At 36.2% G+C, this 20,584-nt stretch overlaps 1 protein-coding gene across 3 annotated transcripts in view; it reads left to right on the top strand.

The window, feature by feature from the left end:
• Nucleotides 1–762: 762 nt before the first annotated feature.
• Nucleotides 763–20,584, top strand: part of etv1 (ETS variant transcription factor 1) — a gene marked incomplete at both ends in the record, with an annotated part of 28,554 nt that continues 8,732 nt past the window's right edge. Inside the window, 5 exons of one of the 3 annotated variants that reach the window (XM_083900195.1) lie at nucleotides 763–823; nucleotides 4,657–4,710; nucleotides 15,466–15,595; nucleotides 17,118–17,306; nucleotides 18,299–18,546. In XM_083900195.1, the coding sequence (XP_083756321.1) occupies nucleotides 763–823; nucleotides 4,657–4,710; nucleotides 15,466–15,595; nucleotides 17,118–17,306; nucleotides 18,299–18,546 (682 nt within the window). The remainder of the gene's footprint in view (nucleotides 824–4,656; nucleotides 4,711–15,465; nucleotides 15,596–17,117; nucleotides 17,307–18,298; nucleotides 18,547–20,584) is intronic. The other 2 variants (XM_083900197.1, XM_083900196.1) reach the window with 2 other exon arrangements.

Raw genomic sequence — 20,584 nt, forward strand, 5'->3', positions numbered from 1 at the left:
TCAGACTTTTTCTCTTTAAATTCCAACTTCATTCACAGAATATTGTCTCCTTTATTCATTAATTTCTTTCAAATTATTCAGTTTTCATGATTTATTTGTTCAACGGGGGAAGGAAAAAGAGAAAATCTTCACATTTAAGAAGCTGAAAAATCAGAGAAACTGAGCGACCAGTGATTTAATCTGTGCAAACGCACACGACAAACACATTTAAAGGAGGTTTGTAACAGCAACAGAAGAAGACAGAATGAGTGTAGAGTCACAGCCTCACATCACCGTCCAATTAAAAGCCGGTGTGTGTGTGTGCATGTGTGTGTGTGCTTGTGTGTGCGTGCGTGTGTGTGCGTGTCATCTTCAGGGAGACGCAGCAGAGCAGACGCTCAGAGTGTCCTCACACATCACCACGAGAGGAGACTCTTCATCGCTGAGACGCTCACTGACTCCTCTGCTGGAGACCACTTTCTGCTGCTCCTCCTCCTCTGCTCCCTCCCCCTCTCTCTCTCTCTCTCTCTCTCTCTCTCTCCTCTCACCACTCTCACCACTCTCTCTCTATCGTCAGCTTCACCTCGTCCTCGTCTCTTCTTCGTTTCCTGGCGGCAAAAACAACAAAAAAGCAACAAAAAAACAACAACAAAACAATGGATTTATACTTTTTTTTTAGTTGAAAACTCAGAAAAAGTCTCTTTTTTAAAATCTAGAATCATTTCTTTGATAGTTTTGGACTCTGATGGAAAGACTTGGTGAGACTGAGACGACTGAGACGTGATGCTTCAGGATTTAAGCGCCAGTGTCCTCTACCCGTCCTGTCTGCAGCATCCCACCTTTGGTTAGTGCTGAATATCTCTCTGTTTTTGTCTTTTGTCCTCATTTGTCCTCAAGTTTGTCCTCATCATTTAAACACAGACACGTCCTCTTAACGTTAGACGAGTGTTTTTAAGGTTACAAAGAAACCAAAATTTAACTGAGTAATTAATTGACAGGTGTTTTTAAAGCTGGATTTAACTTCCCTTAAATTCACTAAATTGTGGCATAAAGTTTCTTTGTCAGAATTTAATTTAAGGGAAGATTTTAAGTAGAATTTGACGTCGTGTGGATTGATAACTCTCTTAGCTTAACTGACACGTGTTTCTAAAGTTGGATTAAAGTAAATTAAATGTATAATGTAGTGTTTTTTGTGCAAATATGTAAAAATGAATTCTTAAATTCACTAAATTGTAAAATACTTTACAATAAAAACTTGCACAGTTTGCTAAATTCCACCTTATCTCAAAAATCTCAAACAAATGATCAGATTTCAGGCTTTAAATCTGTCAATTTAACTCGTTTATAGTTTATATATTATTAATATTATTTAAAAGTATTAAAATGGAGAAAAATCCAGATTATTTCTGTTCACATAGGTGAGAAAAAAAAGACTCTCCATCATTTTCTGGCTTTTTTTTTCTCCGCAAATGCGTTTGAAAACGTTCAAAATCAAAGCTTTTTAAAAATGAAACGTACGAGAGCCGAGACGCCGCCGTCCTCGTCTGCATTAACGTTAACGTTAGTCTTCACCGCGGGGCAAAGACGAAGACACAGGATTTTAATATTTCAGCGTCTCAAAGTGAGACGCGTGTGTGTGTGTGTGTGTGTGTGTGTGTGTGTGTCCGGCTTGTGTCCATGATGGACGCTCATGTCCACGATTGTGGCTTTAATGAACGACTTCCTGTCCATTAAAATGAGAGCGAATACATTTCTGCTCATTTGTGAGATTTATTAGTTCAGGTAATTGGGAAAAAAAGAAGAAAAGTTCTCCTCTTCCTCCTCCTCCTCCTCACTGTGTCCATCATGTCCAACCAAACCTCCTTTTGTCAGGTTTTATCAACTAATTTGACAGGAGTAAAAAAAATTTTTTTTATCCGTTTCAAATAATTTTTTTATTTTTTACAATTTTCTCACTTTATTTCACTTTGTTTTGCTGCCAGAAAAACAATGTAGGAAACAGAATAAACAAGGAGACGGGACTTTATTAGTGACTTTTCTGTCAGATTTCCAGCTGCCGTCGCTCTTTTTCTTTGCTGCTGTCGATGATTTCGAGTCAAAGCGCTCAAAAATTTGCTGTTTTAGCAAAGTTTAAATCTCGGTTCCTTTTTTTCTGTCTTTTTTATCAGGAAATACACAAACTAAATGTAATAACATGTTGAAATAAATAAATGAGAATAAAGTCGCCGATTAGAAGCAGAAGTCAGTATTAAACGCACATTTTTGATTTAGTGTTGGTTAAATTGTGTGATTTTGTGATATTTTACCATTTAATAATCTTACAAATCGTAAAACTCAGAGAATGCAGGTGGATCTATTGTGCTTTACTGCTTTTGCTTTGTTTTTGCAGCAGTTTTTTCCCCAAAAAAAGTGAATTCTGCAATACATTTATTTATTTTCCTGGTCCTATTTGTTTAAATTCATGATAAATTATGATTTTTTTGTTGCGAAAAGAGCCAAAATAAAAACATTTGAGCTTAATTTAGGTGATTATAAACCACTGTTATTTACAATTATTTAAAAATAGCAACCCTTCAACCTTTGACCCTTTAATAAAATGATTTAAAATCATGCTTTAAATAGAATTTTTAAATAAGCAGCAGATGATTGAGTTTATTTTCTTCACTTCACACTTTTCTGACGGCAAATTTGAAAAAAAAACAACAACCTCTGATTGTGATGAAGAAGAAGTTGAGTGACAAAACTCCGTCCTTGTGTGTGTGTGTGTGTGTGTGTGTGTGTGTGTGTGTGTGTGTGTGTGTGGCGTGTGCAGACATGTTACAGATCCAGTGATAATGAGGATCCACCTCATCGTCTGTATAAATATAGACCCAGTGATAATCACACTTTTTAAATCTGCTGCCTTACGACCGGCAAGTGTTGAACCTGAGGGACGCCTCGTCCACGCCACACGCGGGGGGTGGGGGGGTGGTTTAGGCGACGAGGACATCGGTGAGAGGGGGGTGGGGGTGGACGTTTGTTTGCAGCAGGTGGACGTTTTATTTTGTTGACTCTTTCAGCGGCGAGGAAGACGGCGCTCAAATAACACAGAAATGATTCATATTATATTCATTTTCCTACAGTAAATTTACTAAAAACAGAAGTCCAATTTTTGTTTTGAAGAAGTGATACAATGGAGCTGTCAATGTGTTTCTAATCATCTAATCATGTATATAACGTACATCACAGGCTGAAGTTTTTTTGTTTTTCCACAGTAAATTTAATAAAAGCACATAAATTCATCACATTTTATTTAAAAGATTATTAACAAAAAAATGTCTTTCTGAAGTAGATTTTAAGGAGATTTTATCAAATTCCATTTTTTATCTGATAAAAGTTAAAAAAAAATTATATATATGCTGTATGTATATATGTATATATTTATATATATACATATAAATATATATATGTATATATTTATATATATACATATACATATAAACTATATATATAAATATATATATAACTAAACCAAAAAAATATCATATTTTCATTTGATTTAGATTTTTTTTTTTTTATTGTTTTTATTTTGTTATTATTTTATGTTTTATGTGCCATGTTTAAGTTATTGTATTGTTAAGCACTTTGTCCCAGCTATGGCTGCCTAAAGCGATCTATAAATAAAGTTGAGTTGAGTTGATTTTGTTAAATCAAAATCGAATAAAGAATTCTCAAGAAAAACAATCACCCAAAATCAAAATAGTTTATAACAAAGTCAAAGTAAATGTTTTACATGATAAAAGTCCTTTTTTTTTTTTTTAAAGTGATCAAATTGTGTTAATAGTGTTAATTGACCAAGTTTTTAAAGATATGAATTTGAGGTGGATTCTGTGTCACTGTAAATCAATATTATTTATATATTACGTCTTTTTTTCTCTCTTCTATGTCACATGTTTTGTTTTTCAGAAACATGAGAACATTAATATGTGTTCATGTGTTTTCAGTGTAAGTTAATTTAACTGTTCTTTCTTAAATATGAGGATTTCTCAGGGAAAAACAAGGATTTATTTTGATAAACAAAAGTAAAATTATTCATATTTCATCCATTACTGGCAGATCTTTTTGGATTCTTTTCCATTAAAGTCTGTGTTTTTTTTTTACATCATATCAGTTCTTTCTGGTCCAATTTTATTTTTTACAAATAGACTAAAAGTCAAAATCCTGTGGAAAAAGCTCATGTTTAGATTGATTTATGTTTGGGAAATAACTAAAAAACTGTCATTTAAAGTAAAATCATTCACTTATGAGCTGCTGTAAATCTGTAAGTCTGTAAGTCTTTAGAGATTCTTTTTGAGTTTTTGTTCCACATTTAAAGAACTTTTATATAAACAACCGTGCTGTTTTTCATGCTGCTGCTTTAAAGGCACAGTGCCATGAAAACAGTATAATATCAAATGTCTTGTGTGTTTTAGATTATTATCAACATTTATTTCAGGGGTTTCTTTAACATGGGATGATTTTAATTCTGTTCTTAACACGCAAAGTAACAGTGGCTTCATGTTTAATATTTAACACATAGGAAATTATATAATACAAGGTTATAGAATAAAGAATCAGATAATATAAACATTGCTGTTGTCGTTCGTCAACATCGTAAACAATCTCTCTTTTTCTTTTTCTTCTTCTGTGTTTTTTCAGCTCAGGTTCCTGACAATGACGAGCAATTTGTTCCAGACTTCCAGACTGAAAACTGTGAGTAAGTGTGCACGTGTGTGTGTGTGTGTGTTTTGTGTGTGTGTGTGTGTGTGTATTTGTTTGTTTGAGTGTGAACATCTGTGGTGTTTTTATCTCGACTTGTGTGTTTGTTTAGCGCTCATGCAGGTGTGTGTACGTGCATGTTTGTGTGTGCTTACACAAGTTTTTCTCTCTGGAGCTGCAGCAGCTCACAGTCTTACAGATTTGCAGAAGGTGTGTGTGTGTGTGTGTGTGTGTGTGTGTTTTGGGGGCGGGGTTTATCACCCTCTCTGAAACATTGTTGCACTGTGACTTATTTACATGGAGAAACATCAAAATATTGTGGTTGATGTTGTTTTTAAATCAGTGACATTTTTAACTCCAGGTCGAGGAAAATGTCGTCACTACAGCTTTGTGTGTGTGTGTGGGGTGTGTGTGTGTGTGTGTGTGTGTAGAAAGTGTCCGTCATGTTCAGACTTTCTAAATCAGTCAGTGTGTATTTTCTGAAGGTTTTCTTTATGAACTTTTCTCAGCCTGAACCATTTTTTATTTATAATTGCAGCGGTTAATAATCACCTTATATTTGATCATCATTTATGTCACTTTAAGGTCCTTTTATTGACTTTTGTCTTTGATTTATTTTCTTAGTGTGGATTATTTTGCCTTTGCTAATACATACGTCATATTTTGCGGTGATAATAAAGTGAGTGTGAATTAAAAAGTTACTCTCGTCACCTTAGGGACGTAAAGTGTCACCAAATAAAAATTTGTCGTAAACATCTTCTCTCGTCATTTAAACATAAAATAATGCATCACATCTGTGTTATTATATATACTTTAATTTGGAAGTGTGGAAGTTTTATTTTTCACTATTCATCATAGATGTAAATTGGTGTTGAGTTTGTGACACTACAGAAAAAAGTATGTTAAAAAAAACTAGATATTATATTAATAGTAAAGCCTGGCGGGCCGCCAAGCTTTACTTGCCCCCCGGCAGGCTTAGCGTTGCGTGTTTATTTTAAATATATTTTTTTATACACCACGGATTTTTCTATACCGGGGAACAAGGGTGCATGCTCCCCCATGTAATCGGCGCAGCGCACGCTTGTCCAAGTGCCGATTGAAACCCAATTCACACTATTGTATCATACTAAGTGCGTCATTATTACAGTTACATTGTTCTTGTCAATAAAGATGTTATATTTAGGGATGCACCGATAATTTGGCGGCCGAAACAGAGCGAGTTCACTGTGGAACAGCACCTATTAAATGCTGGAAAGTCTCTGCGCTGAAGCAAAACTTGTCTGCATACAGAGCAGATTATGAACTCCCCGCGATATTCACTTCACAGCAGAGAACATTCTCTCTCTTTGAGCAGTTAAAGACATCAGCTCATCTAGGGCTGGGCGGTATACCGGTTCACACCGAATACCAGTTTTTTTTCTTGTTACGATATTAATTTTTAATATACCGCCATACCAGTGTATTTGATCACACAACATCCGCGCAGCCGCGAAGCTGCTGTCTGCTTTGTGAGAGACGCGCGATGCAAATACTATGCGAATATATTCGAATATCTGTGTTTTTTTAGAGGGAATATTTAAATATCATTTTTGAGCAATTTTGACAGCCCTAGTAAGCATGTCTTGGAATATCAATAATGTATGAAGTTAAGGTCAGCACCCTCCACATCAACAGGTAACACGGGGAATTGCTATAAAATGTTGATTTGCACAGTAAAAGTTCAGAATTTTGACTGCAATTTTCTTTGCATTCCGATTCCTCACTTCACTAGAATCATAAGTAGCTCTTCATTTTCTGGGGCCATGTGAACCTGTACTAGTGTGGAGTTATTCTACAGTATTCATGACAGTAAAATAGACCACCCTAAGTTAATCTACTGCAGTAATTCTGTTCTCAACCAGTAGAAAATGCTGTGAACACCTGATTATGCATGAAAAAAATAAAATACTGTCAGATACTGTGAAACCGTTAAAAATACCGTGATATACATTTTTGGTCATACCGCCCAGCCCTAAACTCATCTGATGCATCTGTTATTCCCTTAATTACAGCGCTAATGCATTTTCTACATAAATATTGAGACCACGGAGTAAAAACGATAAAAAGTGCACTCTGCTCTTCAGAGTCTGTCACCACGTTTTACTCAGATCTACTCGGATCACCTGCACTTCATCGTGACTGTACTCCATCCTCGTCATTAAGATCATTATTTTTTTGTGGGGATAAAACATGTAGAGAAATGATCCAGTCTGCTTTGGAGAGAGAGACCGCTTGGAGACGCAGAGCGCAGGAAAGGGAGAAGAGAACATCGCAAGGCGGTGCGCAGAAATAAAAGGGTCATTTGACTGCACCAGATGAGGCAGATGAGGGGGCACTACCACTTTTTTATTTATTATAATAATAATGCACTATATTTCATGACACTCAAGGTCGCCTTGTTGATTTATTTTATTTTTAAATGCAACCATTGTATGGCCCGGTTTAAGATTTACTGGCCGATTACTTAATTAGTATTTAAGTGAAAAAATTGATATTATTTATTTAATTTCAAGAGTGTGTCTCTACAGTTGGTGTTTAAGTATTGTTAATAAATGTCTTACAATAATGGCGTGGGCTGCCCGAGAGGTTCTACCACCTGGCTTAGCAGGTTTTCTGGGGGAAATTCATTTACAAAATAAATAAAAGAAAATATTGCATGTTTTTTTCCATTAAAAATATCTGTTTTAGGATTAAAAAACAAAACAAAGGTGTCCTAAAGGTGATAAATGTAACTTTTTTTTAAAATACTGTATGTAGGTTAAATCATTAGCACATGTTGGAATTTTTTTTTTTTTAAGTTCTTCGCCTTTTAGTTGTCGAGCAAAATAAATAGCAGTGGCAAAATCAGCATAAAAGCACAACGATCTGTAATGTCTATTTTTCTCCGTTCAAAGAGTTCAAAACACACCTTTAATTTAGCTTTAATTCACTCTGGTGACAGTCAGTCAGTTGTACTCACTGAGGACTGCATGGTGACTTGGCAGCGTCCACTCATAGGGGGCGCTGTGCCAAAGTGTAGACAGAAATGGAGCGAGTGGAGCTCAGTGGGACGCAGAGCGAGCACATGTCTTTGTGAACGTGACAGAAAAGTGTCAGCGCCTTCCTCTGTCGTCGTTCTCCGCGACCTTTGACCTGGAAACGAAGCCGAGCGTAAAACACGAATAGACGTTTACAGAAGAGTCGAGGTCAGTTCAGACAACTTTGAGATTAAAGTGAAGACACATTGCAATTACATGAGCAGAGACAGAGCTAGAGCTGGCATCAGGAGACACAGAAAAACTCACTTTTCAGCCAGAAAATCTGAAGATTCCTGGAGTTTTTCTGGATTTTACTGCAAAACCTGAGGAGTTCAAAGAGACAACGTGCAACTGTAGACTTTTCTTCTCAGGGAAAGTCATCGTATGAGTCAAAGAAGTTTGAATATATTCAAAATTTTCCTGACCCAAATCATTTTCATTCAAAAATACTGTTGAAAAAATGATAAAATAGGATAAATGTATATATACCGTATATATTCTTATACGTAGACTGGCGGAGTATTCTGTCTGTCCTTAATCTGTCTTAACTATTTATCTGTAAACTTTCAGATATTTACCCAAACCAAAGTTACAAAAATGTACTTATTTTACAAAAAATGCTACTGAAGTTTGTGCACAAAAAATAATTTCATAATTTATTCTAAAAAATGCCACTAGAGTAAAAAGAAATACTAAAACAAACGTATGTCATAAAATACTCACAATGCATTATTATTATTATTGTTGTATTATTATGTTATAAAGATATGTAATATCTTTACAAAAGCTTATAATAATATTGAATTACATAAACTGTTCTAAAAATGTCACGTTAAAACAAATTATAAGAAAAAATGTGCTAAACCAAAAAAAAGTCTTACAAAGTTTAATAAGAGTTACAAAAAAACTGATAAAATTTTGCAAAAACGAAAAAATTGGTGCCAATGTTACCATCTTTATATATCTTATCTTGAAATAAAAAAGCTTGAATCTTAAATTAGTTCGTTATAAATCATAACGTTATGGAATGACTGAAAAGATACAGACTCCCCCTAGTGGCACTTTAGAATAAATGGAGACCAGCGCTGTACGTTGGCGAGTTTTCTTTTCTAGTTTAGATTTTGTCCATTTTTACTCCTTCACTTTTGTCGTGTGTGGATTTTATGTTAATGTTTTTAAACGGTGAAGTTTGGATGAAATCCAGCCCTTGGTTCTAAATTAGCCTCTAAAGTCGTAGAATGTTGATGTGGACGAGCAGAGGTCACTGAGACGTCCTTGTTGTCCTTCAGAGGACGTCGGCGTGATCGTGTGTGTGTGTGTGTGTGTGTGTGTGGCCGTGGTGGCAGGACACTGCTGACCATCTGAATGGTGGCGTTGGCAGAGCGGCAGCAGACTGTCGAGCCTCTGACAGATGGTGTCAGGGTGAGGACGCCGTGGTTGGGCGTCCTAGGCCGGCAGCTCGCCCATATGGGTTTTCACCAAGCACCAGAGAATCAAGAGGCAAACGGAAGAGGCCAGAGATGGTCACGAGTTCAAAGATACGAGAGACGTCGGGTCGCTAAAACCACGGCAAAAAATATTCTGTACGTTGTTTTTAACACAATGTCAGCAAATTGAACGTAAAAAAACCGCCAACATTTGACGATGACTAACACGAATGAGTCACACAACGTTTTCCTTTTCTATTGTTGAACTTGCGTCAACACCGTAGAAATACTCACTCACTGTGTATATAGTATATAACATATATATATATATATATATCTACATATTAAAATATTTTCTTTAGGGATTTATTGTTGCTATATTTTTGGATTATTCTCCAGTTTTCTTCATCTCTAACCTTGCAATGTTTCTTTTCTTTGGCTTAATCGGATTATAAGTTATGGCAAAGCAACTGTGTGTAAAGATAATCTTTACAGCCACAATTAGATTAAAAAGTAAAGACTGAGCAGGAGAAAAACTTAACGTAAAGTCAAGTAATATGTCGACGATAGTCTTATTTTTTAATCACTTCCCAAAAAAGCAGCTTTGGTTTATACAGTGTGTTATATTATATTGTATATAATATCATATTTGTATATATATCATTTTGCATACAGTATCTTAGTACATTGTGTACAGTATATTATTGCAGTATATTGTATAAAGTATCGTATTGCAGTTTAAGTTTATGTCCAAAATCCTAGGTTTTTAAGGATTTATTGTTGATATATTTTGGATTATTCACCAGTTTTGTTCATCTTTAACTTTGAAATGTTTCTTTTCTTTGCTTTAATAAGATTATAAATTATCGTAAAGCAACTGTGTTCAACGATAATCAGAGTTTGAGAGCTACAATTAGATTAAAAAGTAAAACACTGAGCAGTAGAAAAACTTGAAAAAGTCAAGTAAAAAATAAGACTATTGTCAACATATTATGTCGACAATAGTCTTATTTTTTAACCACTTTTCAAAAAAAGCAGCTTTGGTTTATATGTGTTATATTGTATACCATATATTGTATTATATTGCAAACAGTATCGTAGTACATTGTATACAGTATCGCAGTATATCGTATACTGTATTGTACTAATACTGAAGTTTACATTCAAAATCCTACAGCACTAATCTACACAATTAGATTAAAAATTAAAAAACTGAGCAGGAGAAAAACGTAAAAAGAAGTCAAGTAATGTGTCGACGATAGTCTTATTTTTGAATCACTTTGGTTTGTTGACTTTGCTCTTGGAGACAAAGCAGCAGTGAGTGTCCTCAGGCTGAAGGAGGAGGAGACAGAGACATTTTCTTTTGTCTCCGACACACAGATGCTTACCATTAGCATAACTTAGCGGGTAGCGGCGGAGCGCGGAGGAGGTGTCAAACCAGCAGCCTCTCGTCATTTAACAGCAGCGACGATCACCTACAGTAGGTGAAAATGGAATAGAAGGTTTTTCACTGTCGCCACTAGATTTGTTTTATGAATGGACTGAAGAAATATCTGCCAAACATTTACGCGTCTGCCAAAACACTCACGTTTATTTACCTGAGATCACAGCTGAGTCTGGAGCCAGAGTTCTTTCATCGTACGCCAGAAAAATGGCAGCTAAAATACAGAACAATCATCAATAATAATAATCATCATACATTTTATTTATTGTTAAAAATTGTGAAAAGGTCACATAAATTTGAGATAAAAACGTATACAAATACTGCAAATTATTTTACTGTACATTCACGTTAAATTACTACATTCAAGATCGTTTTACAGTAAATCGCTATCATTTGAAAGTAAATGTTTACTGTATTTTACAGTATCATTTTATATCGCATACATTATCGTAGCATATCATATACCATATTGTTGTATAGAGAATATCGTATAATAGTATACAATATCATATTGTATTATATTGCATACAGTATCTTAGTACATTGTATACAGCATTGTATCGTAGTATATTGTATAAAGTATCGTATTGTAGTATACCGTATCGTAGTACATTGTATACAGCAGTGTTGTTTTTGACAACTATCTTAGATTTAGTCTTAGTCTTTTGGACTAAAATGCTTATTAGTTTTAGTCAAATTTGAGTCACTTCTCTATGTGATAGTTTTAGTCCAGTTTTAGTCTAGTTTAGTCAAGGCGGTGTCGGCAGTGTCACACATAAGTTGTGAAAATAGCAGCAGATCTATAAGTGCAACACATATGATTTTTTTTAGAGGGTTTCCCCCCCTCCCCCTGCCCTCTGAACCCCCCCCCCCCCTTCCCCTCACCATCTCGTTATCATCATGAAAAAATGTGGCGTCAACGAAATGATTTCGTCATCGTCATTGACGAAAACAACACTGCTATACAGTATCGTAGTAATTGTATCATATTGTTGGATATCGTTCTCAGTATTGTATCGTAGTATATTGTATAGTATTGTAGTATATTGTATCGTGTCGTAGTATATCGTATACAGTATTGTAGTATATTGTAGTGTATCATATCATAGGATATCGTTGACAGTATCACATCGTAGTATATTGTATCGTACTGTAGTATGTTGCATCAAATCGTGGGATGTAGTATATTGTATTGTAGTATATCGTATACAGTTTTGTAATATACCGTATACAGTATCGTATTGTAGTATATAGTATCGCATCATAGTATATTGTATCATATCGTATACAGTATCGTATTAGTTTAGTATTTATTTACTGTATTAGCTTAGTATTGTTTACTGTAATAGACTTCCCATGTAGTAGTTTAGTGTGTACTGTACCATATATTACTGTGATTAAACAGTATTTTCTTATATAAATTCTATATTTAAGTTTATAAATGACCACCAACACCAAAACACTAACCCAAATAAGTAGCAGAAATAAAGGGTGGCCAAATTATGTATCCATTTGAAGAAATAGATTTCCATTCCATTTTAAAGAGCAAAGAAAATGACAGATTATTGGACTTTAACGGCACAGAAAGAACAAAAACACAGACATTTGCATTGAAAATAGAGTCAGTAATTGTTCTAAGTGCTTCTTTTTTTAAACACCTCACTCTTCCATCGCCCGCTAATCAATGCGTAGATAATGAGAGCAATCAGCCGCTGATGGCCGTGACATTCTGGACCACAGAGGAAGTCTCTGTTCTTAGTCACAGGCCACGGCCTCGATATCGATCTGTGGAGCTCGACTCCCCACCGACCAGATCTATGGTGACATTTACATTTGTCATTTCACACGTGACGCTAACGCTGAAGCTAACGCTGAAACTAACACTGACACCTACACTGAAGCTAACACTGAAGCTAACATTGATGCTAACACTGATGCTAACACTGAAGCTGCTACCACACGCTTTCACTGGAGAATCAGCAGATTTACAAAGATCTCTGCTCTCGTGTCACCCGGCGACAGTCTGTGTATAAAAGTACCTGAAAGGGAAACTTTTAGTGTAAAAGTACAAGTATGTAAGCGCAAGTATGAGCAAGTGAATGGGTTATGAAAGACATGTGAATGGGTGAAAAATGTAGTGTAAAGCAGTTCATCATAGACAAGCTCTATATATAAATACAGACCATAACGAGTAACAAAGGTGGTTAGAGGAAATGTAGGTGTAGCACTTTGAGATTTGTTGTTCAAATGTTAAGTGCATTACAAATAGAATCTATTATTATTAGTAGTAATAGTAGTAGTAAAAGTACACAATTTATTTAGGAAATGAAGTAAAATTACACAATTCATTTAGGATTTGAAATAAAATTACACAATTTATTCAGGAAAGGGAGTAAAAGTACACAATATATTTAGGAAAGGAGTAAAAGTATACCATTTATTTAAAAAGTACATGTTGTAAGTTTGTGAAAACTATAGTGTGTAAGCCTCAGCTTTAATGATAAAAAAAAGTCAGAAATGGTCCTTAATCATTAGTTATAATAGTTCAAAAAACACCCGTGTTTTAAATGTAAATATAAAAAGAAGAAACCAACAAAGATGTTAAAATACTGCGTGTTTATCGTCATCGTTTGTCTTTGTTTAAGAAAACGTCTTCATGTCAGCGTCGTCAAAGGTCTTCCCTCAGGAAGTGTCTCTGTGACCTACGATCGATGACGCTCAAAGGTCAAGACCCCAGTGAGGGGAGGGCCGCCAACGACACACCGGGGGGCCCCCCGGGGCGTCAGGGGCCCCCCGGCAGTGTGTGGGATGTGGTGTTGGCAGATCGACCCGTGTGTGTGTGTTCGACAGCTGTCAGTCAGTCGATCACACGTCATTTTTAGTCAGGATTTATTAGAAAAAACTCAAACACACACCACTGAGAAATGGCCTTTAACCGTTCAAAATCACGTGGTTTTACAAAAACAATTGTATTTCCTTGATTTTTATAGTGTTTAAATTGAGTTTTGTCGTTTTTAAAAAAGTGTTTTCTCTTATTTATTATTATTATTATATTATTTTCGCTTCATTTAAAAAACTTAGAATACTTAAGGTTAAGGTATGAGGGTAAGATAAAATATGTGAAGAAATTTGACCCGTTCAAGCCTATATTTCCAAACATCTTAAAATGGCTTTAATCCATTTAAAATAATGTTTGTTATTACAGAAATGGCAGTTAAAAAATATATATATTACATATTATGCACAGATTTGCTCGTGTCATGGTTTCTATATTGTTTAAACTGCCTCGTAAGTTTGGCAATTTGTTTGTTTGTTGTTTTTAAATGTTTAATAACACTACAACTACTATTAATAAAAATACTAAATATTGAAGTGCAAGATTGTGGAATGAATGTATGAATTTTAATATAAATAACATAACTTAATCCAAAAAATTTGGCAGTTTAGAGATGACATGATTCCACTTTTTTTGTTTTCAATATCAGTCTGATATTAATAGATATTTTGTTGTAACTATTGACAAATGTTCTTTTTCCCTCAGCTAAAACATTAAAATAGTAAATTATAAAAATAACATTTTATAATGAAAAACAACTTTACCAGGAACATTTGACTGGTTCAGTCCTGTGAACAGGGTGTCGAGTGTCTGAACAGGAAAAAACGCTCAGAAATTAGAGTGAAACTGTGCTGATGTTGAAGAAAATGATCTGTGTTGTTATTGAATTATTTCTGCTGCCGTCGCGGTGAGACGGTGATTTGAGAGGAAACCTGAGCCTGACTGTGTCTGCGTCACACTGGAGCACATTTTATTCTGTATTTTATTTTTTGTGAGTTTTTAATAAGAATTGCAGTCAGTTGGATTAGCATCGATCACGAGCGTGTTAATCTGAGCGACTCAGGCTCTGCACAGACTCATTGAGGGAACGTCAATACGTCTCTGTCTCTGTCCTTAACCTCGTCGTCGGGACGTTATTGACCATTTACACAAACACACACACACACACACACACACACACACACTCTTTATGTTTGTCATATTTCAGCATACCTGATGAACTCAGAGTGAAATTAACTTCAGCTGCATAACCTCAGAGGATAAAAACATACTGTATATATGTTAAATTATTTACAAAATTATTTACATAGTTTTTATTCACAGATGTTGACAAAAGTTTAAGAATTAAAGGTGCATTATGTAATAAATCTAAAGCAACTGGCCATAAAATCCTCCTAATATGTGGAATGAGACTCAGGAATAATGTTCATATAACAAACTGAACTCACCAACAACAATAGTACAGACAAAATATTTTGCAGACTGCAAATCATGTTTATATTTTGAAATCATGTTTTGGCATGTGGCGCCACCTACCGCCGTCTACAAATCATTGCAGTCAGTAGAGTCTCAGCTGCCAAGCAATGAGCTGCATGTATTACATTTTTTAATGGTTGTAGAACATGACGCAGCAAAAATGTGTGTGATTTTGATTTTAAAACAATTACTTTTTTTAGCCCTAATTTCAATGAGATTTTACAGATTAAACTGGTTGTTTTAAAAAGTTTATTTGGCAAACAAAAAGCATTTATTTCCTCTTTTCATGTACTTCATTTTTAGTATATATGGTGTTGTTTTTTATTCAAAATATAGAAAGACACAAAGCAGATTCTGCATTTATTTAAGAAATAACTTAAAATGTAAGTGTGTAGCAGTCAATTGGTTTAACCCAAATTACTTGTTTTTTTGACTGTTCATTTTATTTCAGGTGCTTCTTTATGACAAAAATTCATATTATTTATTTAATCTCTGTGTCTCTGTGTCCAGTGGCGTTCCACGGTCTGCAGCTGAAGATCAAGAGAGAGCTGCACAGTCCGTGTTCAGAGCAGAGCGCCACCTGCAGTCAGGAGCGATCCTTCAAACTCCAGTATGGAGAGAAGTGTCCGTACAACGTCAGGTGAGTCAACGCAGCACAAGGACGACCGCATGTCCAACAAGGAAAGTCAATATCAGCACATTCTCTTCTTAAATTTAAGGACATTGGTCATGGAAAGTCCTTGAATTGGATGTCAAACACAGTGTGGGAACTCTTCATAACTTTAGAATAATGTTGATAACTCGAAGCGAGTCTGTGACTGTGATTTGTAAAAAAGAAAATTAGTTCAGAAAAAAGCAACAGGAAACTAATTTTCTTATTTTATAGGTTACACTTTTACATATCTTGAATAATTTACATTCAATCATTTTGGTCAATTGGTCGCTCTCTCTCCCGCCTCGTTTTCACTTTTATTATTATTATTATTATTTGATTCAGCTGCAATTCCACATTTGCAAACACTTAATAAAAAGGTTTCATGGACAGACATGGAGGAAATATTTTTAAAATGATGATTTCTCTCTCGTTGCTTAGTTACCTGCGACTGATTTGATTTGTAAATACATCCCATCACGTTCTGTGGTTCGTGCACCGACCGCGTCTGTAATCACCTTCATTTTCATTCGCTCACCACAAACACGCCTCCTCCCAAATCTACATTTACACGTTTAAATCAACGGGGAATTGGAAAAAAAGAAAAACAATTCACCAACAACAAATGATTTAACTCTGCACTCCCTCATTCATTTAGACATTGTTTAAAACCATATTTTTATTACGTTAGGTTTAGGAAATGTATTATTTTGTCAACCCTATGTTTTTATTTTTGTCATAACTTCATTATATACAAATATATAAATATATGTTAGGGTATGAATTACTTTTTTGTACGTATGGGTTGCACTGTCGTGCATTTTTATCTTTTTAAATCTGAGCTTGTTTTCATTTTTCCTGCATTACATTATATTTTTTCCTTACTGTTCATTCATTATTCCGTTTATTCTTCTTCTGATGCTGAAACAAAAGTCATTTCCCCCTCAGAGAATTCAAAAAAGTAATAATCTATTCTTTATATCGATATAATGTCTGGTTTTTATCATGTCAAACTGTCAAAGTAGGGATCGCCAACAATATTTCTAACCATTTTTGGTCACACTTTAATGGCTTCCTGTAAACAAACAAAGCACTAGTTTAGCTAATCTAACTCTCTAAAATTCAATCACGAATATTATTTATTTTACCGACAGTTCTGCGAATTTGGCAAATACATAGAAAGTTTCGAATCAGGACTCGGTATCGGCAGAAAATCAACATTAAAAAAAATTGTGATCAGGTGCAAAACAATTTCCACAATTTTGGGACCGATACTATTCTCGGCAGATCTTTGGCAAGTCTCACAAAAACGACACATTTATTTATGTATGTATATATTAATGAATGAATTCATTCATTCATTCATGCATCCATAAATTCGTATTCACTTTTATGTCCCTTTTGGGATTCCCTACTAAACCATTCTGGGTAAAAGTGGATAAGCAAAAAAAAAAAATTTGAACAAGGCCCAGCAGCATGTTTGACTCTTGTCTCTTTGTTGTTGCTGTAGTGCCTATGAGCAGAAACAGCCCGCAGGAATGAAGCCCTCCAGTCCAGTGACGCCCCCCTGTAGCACCCCTGTGTCCCCCCTCCATCATGCGTCCCCCACAGCGGCACCGACGCCCAAACCAGACCGGACCTACGCTCACATACCGTCATCACAGTCGCTCGCTGAAAACGCCTACTCCATGGACCACAGGTACGACAACACCTGGAAGTGTTTGTTATCAGGACCAGAGTCTGATTGGCTGAGTCAGTCTTTAGTGGGAGGAGCCTAAAAACAAAATTAAACAACGACCAAACCAAAGTTTGGTGGTTTGCCTAAAATACAATGTATTTGGTTATATTGTTGTTTTCGGTTTGATGGTTTTCATCATGTGAAATTGTTTTGCTCAACCTGACAATACTATAATATAGTATTGTCAGGTTGAGCAAAACAATTTGTGGCCAAACCCCTCAAATATTATTTGAGGGGTTTGGCCACGCCCATTTTAGCACAACTCAACTAATGGCATGATTTCTGCCTTAAAGAGGGGGTAACCCTTTGCAGCGTTTTTATGAAAACTGCCCCAATTTAGTCCCAACAAACAGACTGAAATTGAAACTTTGAGTCTGTTCATATACAAAATGCATAACATCTTTACTTAATTGTTTTGGTGCATTCATCTTTAAAATTGATCATTAATTACATTAATGTCTGCAGTTATTTTAAGGTTTTTCAATCATTAATTTAGTTTAAAAAAAAAAAACAACATGAAAATTGCATGATTTCTGCCTTTTCAGTTTGTTTTCAGCTTTAAGCAGTTTAAGACTGCATCAATGCATTTATTTACCATTGAGTTCAATGAGCTGTACAAAAAAATCTAACTTAAAATTATATATTTTTGACATTTTGAATTATTAATTTTGTAAAAACAAGAAAATAAAAGATATTTTATGATATTTATCAACTCAAACTTTGATCAGTTAATCAAGAAAATAGTTCAAACATATTTCACAGTACGGAAGTTGCTCTTAACGTATTATAACGTATGTTTTCAATGACTGAAAGTCCATTGTTTTGACAGTGATTCAGAACGTTCAGAAGTTTCTGTCTTATTATTAATACTATTATTATTATTATTATATATATTATATAATAATAATGATAATAATAATAATAATCATGAATCCACTGCTTGTTCTCCTCAGATTTCGACGTCAGCTCTCAGAGCCGTGTCACTCGTTCCCCTCCCCGCCTACGATGACCCGCGACAGTCGGCCCATCTACCATCGGCAGATGTCGGAGCCCAACATTCCCTTCCCTCCTCAGGGTTTCAAGCAGGAGTATCCTGACCCACTGTTCGAGCACCCGGCCATGGTTGGGGCGCCGCTGCCCCACGCATACCCGGCCACCATGATGATCAAGCAGGAGCCGCGCGACTTCACCTACGACTCAGGTGAGCGGACGATCCAGAGGCTGTGATTAAGACCAGAGCGTGATCTTTTCAGGAATGGGAGTCGAAAACATGGCAGGACGGGAGGAGGAGGGCGAGGTTGGTGTTTATTGAGTTTGCCCATTATTAGAGCAGGGGATCTGGTTTTGCCGGGTGTCTGCGCCGGTGGCCATTTCCTGTGGTGCTCTAATAGAAGAGATGCCTGTTAACAGTCAAAGAGCTGCCCTCCCTTCCTGTACTTAGAGAGGACAGGGACATCATCCTCAGGCGAGGCCCGAGGCCACGTCAGAACATGAATGAACATACGCTGGACGACTGGGTTCATTCACAAGTTGAGCTCAGAGAACCAGAGACAGTGTGTGTGTCTCTGGTTCTAGTTAATGCTGGGCACTTCTGATAGGGTGGGCCAGCTGTCAATCATAGTGGCCCATGTTGGCCCTTATGTGGCTATGCGCCTGGTGTGTGTGTGTGTGTGTGTGTGTGTGTGTGTGTGTGTGTGTGTGTGTGTGTGTGTGTGTGTGTGTGTGTGTGTGTGTGTGTGTGTGTGTGTGTGTGTGTGTGTGTGTGTGTGTGTGTGTGTGTGTGTGTGTGTGTGTGAGAGAGAAACTCGTCAGGAGTAAAAAGTAAAATAAAAAATCACAGCGGTCGTCCACAGGCTCTCTGCTCTCTTTGTTACTTTCGCTGCTCAGCTGTTGTTATTTTTCGTCATATGGCGCCCGGAAACTGCAGTTCTTAGTGTTTTTCTCACTTCTCCAGTGGCAGGTTTAGCTGTGTGCCAATAGACTGAGACTGACGATGCTCTGCCTCTAAATACTAATTAACACCACTGGGTGAAGTCAGACAAAGACGAGAAAAGAAAGAAGAACAACAACAGTATCTCTGCTTTTGACAAACTCAGAAGTCTCTGTAGCAAAGTGAAGCCCCTATTATTGTTGTTGAATCATATAAAAGTGGCAAAAAATGCTAATAATTATTATGAGAATCACCAAATACAAGCATTTAAACATCTATCTATCTATCTATCTATCTATCTATCTATCTATCTATCTATCTATCTATCTATCTATCTATCTATCTATCTATCTATCTATCTGTCTGTCTGTCTGTCTGTCTGTCTGTCTGTCTGTCTGTCTGTCTATCTGTCTATCTATCTATCTATCTATCTATCTATCTATCTATCTATCTATCTATCTATCTATCTATCTATCTATCTATCTATCTATCTATCTATCTATCTGTCTATCTGTCTGTCTGTCTGTCTGTCTGTCTACATTTAAGCTACTTAGCGGTCTAACCTACATAGTCATAGAACACACAGTTTTGTGGGTCGTGGCAGTAGTTACTAGGGATGGGAATTTGGTCCACGTGTTGATTTTTTTTTTTTTTTACAGCAGCAACAACAGCCGCAATGCGGGGCTGGATACTATTCTACAGTGTACTACTTCGTTTTAGGCTCAAAAACATGGCTGTAATGTCCATTATTGACCTTCAAAGCAGCGATAATAAAAATGAGGGGCAAAAAAAAAGAAGAAAAAAGCGGAGTGGAGAGTTTTTTCTCCGCTGGCAGGTTTTTGAACCTGTGCTTGTTGTGTCCAACAGAGTGCAGGATCTTGACTGGGTGAGATGCTGTATTTATTTGTGTAGACGGCTTATTGTCGTGTCCCCCACCCCCGTCCTAAACATTAGCGCAACCTTGTTCGCACTGCACGCACACACACGCATGGACACGCACAGCCACTGGAAAGAACTGCTGTTGTCACCATGTAGGCTAACGTTACATTCATCCTACAAACCGTGTGTGCGCGCGCGCGTGTGTGTTGGAGGAGGATGAGCTGGTAATTTCATTAGCAGTAATTTCCTCTACAAGGCCATTACTTTGATGAACTTCAGAGAAATGTTTATGGGCCTAAATGAACGGCCCTCGCTCTCTTTATTGAACATTCACTTTGTGACCTGTTCGGCCTGTTTCTTCTTCTTCTTTTTTCTACATGACGAGTTGTGGACAGTGATGTCTGTGTTTGTGGGAGGTTCTGACACGAGC

The sequence above is a fragment of the Microchirus variegatus genome, assembly GCF_963457635.1.
Source record: "Microchirus variegatus genome assembly, chromosome: 1".
Taxonomy (NCBI): Eukaryota; Metazoa; Chordata; class Actinopteri; order Pleuronectiformes; family Soleidae; genus Microchirus; species Microchirus variegatus.